General features: G+C 39.3%; 1 protein-coding gene across 1 annotated transcript; it reads left to right on the top strand.

Annotated features, from left to right (window-relative positions):
* Positions 1 to 297: 297 nt before the first annotated feature.
* Positions 298 to 9,173, top strand: polr1c (RNA polymerase I and III subunit C). Its single transcript, XM_067609241.1, has 9 exons — positions 298 to 416; positions 747 to 818; positions 1,617 to 1,724; positions 1,960 to 2,092; positions 2,820 to 2,951; positions 3,155 to 3,307; positions 3,779 to 3,928; positions 5,776 to 5,892; positions 7,820 to 9,173. Exons 1-9 carry the CDS (start codon positions 345 to 347, stop codon positions 7,936 to 7,938), a joined length of 1,056 nt encoding a protein of 351 aa, XP_067465342.1. The 5' UTR covers positions 298 to 344; the 3' UTR covers positions 7,939 to 9,173.

The raw sequence follows: 9,173 nt of genomic DNA, 5'->3' as shown, positions 1-9,173 counted from the left end.
AGTAAGTAAATAGTTATAGTAGTGTGCATAATTACAATTTTTTTGTCATTGTTCAACACAGGCCATTTCGGGAGAGGCATTAAATATATGACAACAGAAGAGAGAGAATTTTGTTTTACTTTTGTACGGCACTTTGTAGGCGGGACGTTTTACGGTGTCATCAGGGTTTTGATAGCAGGTTACTCGCCTTTAGTCCAACATGGCGGAGGCGGAGCTCTGCTGCTGCCGCTGCGTGCTGATGTTGCAATGGAACGACCAATTAGCTTTCACTTCCTATCAATGTAAGTTTCTTTGCTTGAACTACAGCGGAAGAGTGGGCGGGGCATTGCCGACTACGAGTCAACATGGCGGCGACCACGACAAACGTTGAAGAAATTCGGAATAGAGTTATTTTAGGGGAATTTGGTGTGAAGAATGTAAGTCCGTTTTAACGCTGGTTTTATGACAACACTGTTCGCTAACTCTGACATCCAGGGTTCCTGTGAGCTGCTGGACTGACCCGCATGTAGCGGTCATCTCATGTGTTTCACATGAACACATGTCTATGTCGCTCAATCAATACTCGTTCAACAACAAAACTTCAATAATACTCCATGAAAAAATATCAACGTCAATTGTATACATTATGTGTGACGAATGTAATACATACATTTATAAAATAACAGGGAAAGTAACCTTTGTAAAGTCACATTGTTGTAAAGTTCCTGCTTTTTATTTATTTATGTTTGTTGATTGATTGCCTTTAGGTGCACACAACAGATTTTCCTGGAAACTACCCCGGCTATGATGACACTTGGGATATGCAGAAATTTCAAAAGGTGCATTTCTGTCCTTTAAGACCTATATGTAGCTGCTGGTGACAGGTGAAGAGTGGATCCCTTTTGGAAATCATGCATTTTGTCAAACTGACTAAATTATGAACCTCAAAGGAAGCCTGATTCTATTATTTCCCTGCTTTCTGCTCCTGGAGCATTGTTCACAATCTTTATTTTGGAAAATGTGGGTTTGTGACTAAAGTGTTTGGAGAATGATAGTCCAACCAATTTTTAAAACATTCTCTCTATCTTCATGAGGACATTTTTTATCTTAAAGTTAATCTTCACTGACACATTATCATTGACGACTGTTTCTTTATGCTCTCCTTTGCTCAGACAACATTATGCTGAATCAAAGCCCAATGTTTGGGGGAATTTTGGGTCTCACTACATTAAAGGGTACGGTCTAGACCTGCTCTATGTGAAAAGTGCCCTGAGATAACTTTTGTTATGATTTGGCACTGTATAAATAAAATTAAATTTAATTGAATTGTTTCAACCACTGTCTTCATTAGGATCAAACCATACTCATGAGTTACTTAACATTTTCAGTGCATCCTTTAAGAAACTACCTATTGTCAAACTAAAACTGAAATCAAGTTATTTCACGTGTTATGGCCTACAATAAATGATAAATTGATTAGATTCAGCTTATTTTCAGTCACGATTTGTTAAAAGGATAGTCAGCATTTGAAGATTAGTATTAAACTATTAGTATTAAATATTATTAGTATTAAACTGATCTATGAACTGACTATCATTACTATCCTTTTTAAATGGAGATCTCCTCTCTTTTTGCAGAACTTCAGAATTGACGTGGTGCATCTAGATGAGAGCAGTATGGAGTTTGACATGGTGGGGATTGATGCAGCCATTGCCAATGCCTTCAGAAGGATCTTACTAGCAGAGGTCTGTGTTTCATATCCATACAACAACATAATGTTGACATAGAAGGTTTTTGCTTCAGACAGGTGTATGTACTACTTTCCCTAACTAATGTTTTGTAAATGACATAACTCTATAAAACCTAATGTGAAGAAATTGTAGATTTTGTGCATTTTGACAGTTTTAAGAGAAAAGAGCCTTAAAGTTTTTAATTTCTTGTAAATTCATTCTGAGAACTTTGCATTACTTGTGGTTCTAGGTGCCTACGATGGCTATAGAGAAGGTGTTTATATATAACAACACATCCATCGTCCAGGATGAAGTCCTATCCCACAGATTAGGCCTCATCCCCATCAAAGCTGACCCCCGCTTGTTTGAGTACAGGAACATAGGTAAAACAACACACTGAACCACACATACATATGAGTACATGATATGAGTAGAACACCATGCTCCCATTTCAATCTTCTGCAACATGTCACCTAAAGCCGCATTTCGACCACAAGAACTTTCTCCAGGGACTAAAAGCTAGGCTTAGGCAGAATTATGGTATACCAAGATATTAAGAAATCCCAAAGGTATGATTTTCAATCCATCAAAAATACAAACTCAGAGTAAACCTGGAGTACACCAGGAGTTTATGAGGAGCACTTGAAGGCAGCATGTAGTCCAGCTCCTAAGCTTTAAAGCAACATAGTCTTCTCTACATCAAGACAACTCATGAAGAGTTGTGTTTTGATTCAGAGTATGCATGGAGAGGAGGGGCTATTCACAGTCCATTGTCAATGTTTGAGTATGCAGCTCTACAGTGATATATGATTTAACCCATTTAAAATGGTTAAAAATAAAATAAATTGATGTATGGGAAAGACTGAAATAAAGACACAAGCTAACAAGGTAACAAAACAGTATTTCATTCAGTGAATGCAAAACTAGGGGGCACAATCAATACAACAAAGAATTTAAATCATACATGTCTTTCTTTTTTTTGGTTTCTGATTTTTTTTCTTAAAGGTGAACACAGGACAAGTGATTTACAGAGCAGATATGTATGCTGTGGTGAAAATACAATTTAATTTCAGTCGCAGTTTAACATGTTCTGTTATACTTGTATTCCAGGTGAAGATTCTCCAGAGGAGGAAGGTTCAGAAATAGACACAATTCAACTGCAGCTGAAAATTAAGTGCAGTAGGAACCCTAGAGCCAGCAAAGACTCCTCTGATCCACGGGAACTGTATCTAAACCACATGGGTAGGTTTTAACGCCCAATGAATGAAGGATTGCTGGTACTCTTTGCAGATACAGACCTTACAAACAGCAGCTATGACCAGTGCATACAAACATGATGAGTGGGGGGAAGGTAAATTGGCACTGATATCTAAGTAAGAGAGAATATTCCTGGATCAAACATTAATGTGATTTTCATCTCCTCTGTCCCTGTTGTCTTGTCTCAGTTTATTCCAGGGACATAAAGTGGGTCCCCATTGGGAACCAGGCGGACGTGTTTGCAGACTCAAGCATTGGACCAGTACATGATGACATCCTGATAGCTCAGTTACGACCAGGACAGGAGCTAGACATAATTATGCACTGTGTCAAAGGAATTGGTGAGAGCATTTGAGTGTCTGGGTCAGAGTTATAGCCAGCTCAGTGCAGAGGTTACACATATGGGAAAGGAAAAAGGGCATTTTCTATTTACATTTTTAATTAGTACGTAGTTTATTGTCCTGGCCTCTGTGTTTCCAAATCTAAAAAGTTACTTAAGCATGGAAGTTCATTCTTGACCTGAGATCAAGAATCTCAACACATGGTTTATTCCAGAGCTTTCAACAAGAATATATTATTTCGGTGGAATACTCCATTGATAAAGTAGTTTGACCTTAATGTTTCTATAGGTCAAATATCTGAAAGTTCTACAACTCATCTCAGCGGGAAATCTTGCAACTTCATAGGCTGCATGCTCCAGCACAGCGTACATACTACATGCACTTTGATCATGTTATCAGTCCACCCTAATACTTTGCAGTCAGTACCTTCTGCTGCCTGATACTGAAGCATGTTCTCTGTTCCCTGTACAGGTAAGGACCATGCTAAGTTCTCTCCAGTGGCCACAGCCAGTTACCGCCTCCTTCCAGAGATCACCCTGCTGGAGCCGGTGCAGGGAGAGAAGGCAGAGCGCCTAAAACGCTGCTTCTCACGAGGAGTTATAGACCTGGAAGATGTTAATGGTAAGAATGAACATGACTGATCTGAGATCAAATAGAAATCAGGAAGTCCACTCTACAGAGGGTATGATGAAACAAGTAAATAAGTGAACTGAGGACAGTACTCTGCTAGGGCTGCAACTAACATTTTTTCCATATTATAATCTGCCCATTATTTTCTTGGTTAATCGATTAACTGCTTGGTTTGTAAAATGTTAGAAAAAAGTGAAAAATGCCAGTCACATTTCTTAAAGTGCAATGTGAGGTTTTCATATGTCTTGTTTGACAAAAAACCCCCAAAGACATTGAGTTTACAAGGATATATAAAACAAAAGTAACAATGATCAAAATAGTTGCAGATTATTCTTTTTGTGTAATTGATTAATTGATTCAGCTCTATACACTGCAAGCATCCAGCACATTTCCATTTTAGCAACTGGAAGATTTGTCTTTTCTTTTATGGAAAGGCTTAAAGCTGGAGTGCGGGACTTTTGTCTTTCCCTTCTGGCAGTGATAGTAATTACAAAAACACTGTTGTCTGATAAAATTTGGAAAGTCTAGAAGAGCTGCATGATTATTATATACCCATTCAAGTGAGCAGAGAGCTAACCAGAAGTTAGCCGCTCGGCCGGTGGAAGTCTCTAGTGCGCATGCACATTATGTATTCATCCAGCCAGCACTCTGTATACTGTGAAGTACAGAGAGATTTAGATTCAAATATGCGACAGAAACACAGAAACATGAATTTGCAAAAGAATGTGACAGCTGATTCTGCTGTCAGTCAGGCTGGTGAAGGCAGTGTGTCCTCTCAGCTCTCCAGGAGCTGTAGCTGACAGGCGGCTGCTTCTGTAACGCTGGACGCAGGACAGAGTCGGTGTGGATTGAACAGATATAATGCTCTCCCCTTTTTTGTCAAGTGAGGAGAAGAAGGAGATGATGATCTCTGACCTGCGTTCAGTGTCTCTGTCTACAGAAGCAGCCATCTGTCAGCTGCAGCTCCTAGGGAGCTGAGAGGACAGCAGCCGGTCAACCTGCCTTCACCAGGCTGACTGACAGCAGAAACTTACTGAATCAAAACAGTTTGCATGTCAGCTCCACAGGAAGAAATCCACAGTGTTTGTATTTATAAATACATGGTGATGATTCATATGATACATGATACATCAATGTATTGATTCACGGGCTTCATTTCTCCGCCCTCTGTAGTGTGTGAGCCTACCTGCCTGCCTGCAGTGAAACAGACAAGCTCACAGACAGACTGGGAGCTGATCAATCAATATAGATACAGTAAATAAGTTCAAAACACATACAGCAGGATATTCAACACCCATGTTGGCCTTCACAATAAACAGCTATTTGTGCAGATTACACTTCGTGATTGGTTGATGCTTTTATTCGCTGTGTGAAAACTCGAAAAATCGACATTGTTCCAAAAAAAATTACATCGCTTTTTCACCTTGTAATATTCGCTTTCTGTGTAAAAAAACATATTAACGTGCAAATTAATCGCACGAAAAAAAACACCCTTATGGTGTAAAGGCCTTTAATCAGCATTGTTTGGACTTGTTTGGCAAGGGCTTGAATGTAATGGATGTTCATTTATATGTAGAAGTTCCACACTGCATGTTTAATATAACAATTTAAGGAAGGTTTCAATGTCTTGGGAAACACGGAAAAAACAGGAAAACCTTCTAGTTAAAATAATTCTTATGGGTTTCACCATTTATGACATTTGCTGTCTGTTTAATACAGTCCAACTGTGCAAGAGCAAGAATAGAGACGTTAGAATGGCAGAGGAGTTTCTTTGCCAGTCTACCGTTAGTCCCTAAATTCTCTAAATGTAATCATCCGTCTTATGTTTTCCACCTCAGGGAAAAAGGTTGCCAAAGTAGTCAACAGTCGCCTGGATACATGCAGCAGGGAAGTCCTCCGACATGATGACCTGAAGGATGTGGTGAAGCTCGGAAGAGTGAGAGATCATTTCATCTGTACGTTACTATTTATGTATATACCTGTGCAAACTGCTTAAAATCCCCTGAAAAATTGGTTTCCAATGTTGAGCATTTTTCGATAACATTAAATATTTATGATTTAATAAGCAACATGGTAAGCTTAAAGTTTGGAATAATACCCTAGATATTATTTATTTAATAACTAAACAACCCAGGAGCTGTCATCAGATTCTGATTCAGATGTCCCTTAATCCTGACTGGCACACAGAGATGCGTAACATCAACTTTTTCCAAATGAGACCTGCCCATTTTAAAAGAGTAAGATGAGCACAGTGAAAATAGAAATACAGAAATCTTTAATGTGAAATAATCAAAACTGTTCCAACTTTGGTAGAAACCTTTGTGTTTATGTAAGACCTCATTGCTCATAGTAAAAGGCTGATTGAGAAAATGGGTTTTCAGTGCCTTTTAAAGACAGCATTCAGACTCTGCAACACTAAAAATTCCCATTAAATGAAAACAATAATATCAAGATCAACAATATCAAGAAGGATCATATACAGGTGGATCCAAGGTGTGGATCCCAGGTCGAGCAAAAATAATCACATCAATATGTCGGCCAAGCATCAAATTATTTATAACATATACAAGGCCACACTCAAAGTCATCAACTCCATATCCACACAGCTAAATTAAGCTTGATAGCTCGCCTGCCATGGTGCAGCGTAGTTCTGCAGTATAAGTTGCCTTGGTTACTGAGCAGGGAATCATATAAGCCACAGTAATGGAATGGAACTCTCACTTTAATTAGCAAGGCTTATCAAAATAACCCAGGCTTTTCCTTTATCCAGCATGATGGTATAACCATGGATGTGCAAGAGCTGGATAAAGTGCCGCCTTGCAGACAATATTTCCCAGTGGCCGATTGCGGTATTGCAACAAAAACTCCTACTGCAGCCCAAAAATCATTTACCCCATAGACCACCATTGTAAAAGAGAAGTCAGTAAGACTGTGGACAGGACACCTCGAACTTCAAACAAGGTCAATTACGACTCTTTCTATTATGAATTTTTGATCCACAGAGGTTGTATACTTGTAAAACTTTCCTTTCCGAGCCGAGCCGAGAAAAGCGATTTAAAAAATCTGTGGCGTCACCACAATGGTAAGTCTATGGGCCAAGCGAGAACTGGCAAGCGAGGCGAGCGGGAGAAACACTATTGCACATATTCAGTGGGCCGCATACCCCCAGAAGTAAACCTGGAAGCTAGAAACCTTTTGGCGTAGGCGCTAGACAAGCAATTCTTATTGGACTAAATAGGTGCCAGTTTCGGTCTGGTATCCAGCTTTAATAATACATCCATGGGAATACACCTCAGGTTTTTAACATCCCCTTGTCTAATGCTGGATTTGTGTTCACTGATATGTGTGCGTGGGAGAGTGAGAGGCTTTACTAATAAAGGCAATATTACATGGACATCTGATGAGATATACTCTGAGTAGTACTACAAGTAATCGCACCTCTGATCTTAAAGTCCTGGCCAATATGTGGGTGATTGAATGTCCTACAGCAAGTATAAATGGATTGAGCACAGCTGCCACATTTGTAATTCCCATCCCTGACTGTAGGCAAAGATGGGGGGATCAGGTAGACACATATCTCAGATTCAACCAGGATGTCACAAAAAAATTAATTTGTAGTCTTCAAGCCCAAGCTGACATAAACATGATGACATCACTGTGACATCATCAGGATCCTTTTCTCAGACTTGACAAACCCCTGCAGAGCAACAGAAGACATTACACAACAGCTTTCACAGGCTGAGTAGTACTCTTCATGATGACTTAACTGATCTTTATGTCTAGAATTGGTGGAGTGCCCCTTTGAAATCTGTGTCCATACAGCTGTTTGTTTTATTATAGTTATATTATATTCCTTTTCATTGATCTCTTCTTTTCATACAGTTACTGTGGAGTCTACAGGCATCCTGCATCCAGATGTCCTTGTCACAGAAGCCATCAAAGTCCTCATGGCCAAGTGTCAGAGATTTGTCAATGAACTGGACTCTACTGACATGGAATGAAAGAATGACTGAGCGCACTCAGGCCTACCATACAGGACCGGCTGTTGAAATGTGCTACAGCCTATCAGGGCTTGGGTTGTTGATACAGTGGTTTCAGTGGAATGGCTCTGTTGAAACTTGCTGTATTTATTAAAATGATTCAGAATTTCCAAAAAGACAGATTTAGTTAGGGTTGTAGACTTAATGTAAGTATGTGCAGTATTTTTTGTATACCACTCTGGGGAAGCATGCCCCCAGTGATTTTTCAAGGAGCTCAGTTTTCCTGAAATAAACATGCTGAACAAATGAAACTCTTAGAAACATCATATCAACAGGTTTTGATATGTTTGATATTTCAGTTCAATTTCCTTATGGATTTTTCCTCATGTGATAGTCATATGTTCATCTGAACCTGATTAATCAGTTTATTTCAGTATGATCTCTCTATCTGTTGCCAGCATCTATGTGAACACTTAAACGCATCAGTCCAAGACCAAGATATTCTGGCTTTCAACAGAGAGCATGACAGAAAACCATAAGCTAATGGTGTGATGTAGACTTTGCAAGCCCGATTCTGAGTGTTAGGAGGGCAAGTTGAGGATCACTGAGACTGCACTGGAGAGTTGATGGTCTCAAGCCCAAACACAACACAACTTGTGCAAAGTAACCATACTTAACTTTTTTCTGTCTTACTTTTTTAATTGTCCCAAAATGTTTCCTACAAAGCCCCTGAGCCAATTCTTCACTGGTACTAGATATCAGCTGAGGTAGAAGCCATTGTCAAGGAAATCTGTTCAGAATGTTCCATCTACAAGTTGGCTACATTGGGGGAGATGTGTGATCCCATTGCTGTTGTCTTTGCTTGTAAATAATTCCCTTTTAACAAGTGAAATGTGTTCAAAGCCAATTTCATTTCTAGTTAAACTAAGTAATTGGTCCTTGAGTTAAGATTATCTTGTCAAACAACTAATTCATTCTAATTCATAAGGTCAAGAATGAACTGCAATGCTGAAAAAAAAAGTAAAGACCCCCCCCCCCCCCCCCCCCCCCCCCCTCCCCAGACATGTTTTAAAAAATATAAAGTAATACTCTGTTTTTGAAGAATAATTTGTGTCTGGTATGGTTTTTCCACAAGAAAATCTGAATCTGAATATGCAAACATTGTTCATTGCAAAAGCTCAGCTGCTGGATGCAAGATGTCTCCTATTTTACCATTCTCAGTGTATGTACATTAAAGGTTTCAAGTTTTCACATCA

This window comes from Thunnus thynnus, chromosome 14 (assembly GCF_963924715.1).
Source record: "Thunnus thynnus chromosome 14, fThuThy2.1, whole genome shotgun sequence".
Taxonomy (NCBI): Eukaryota; Metazoa; Chordata; class Actinopteri; order Scombriformes; family Scombridae; genus Thunnus; species Thunnus thynnus.
Note: the sequence above shows the minus strand (reverse complement) of the source record. Positions and strands in the feature narration are given on the sequence as shown.

Coding starts and splice junctions, on each gene's coding strand:
- polr1c (XM_067609241.1), top strand. CDS start 345: ATGGCGGCGACCACGACAAACGTTGAAGAAATTCGGAATAGAGTTATT. Junction 1,725..1,959: donor GAAGGATCTTACTAGCAGAG/GTCTGTGTTTCA, acceptor TTGTGGTTCTAG/GTGCCTACGATGGCTATAGA. Junction 3,929..5,775: donor AGACCTGGAAGATGTTAATG/GTAAGAATGAAC, acceptor TTTCCACCTCAG/GGAAAAAGGTTGCCAAAGTA.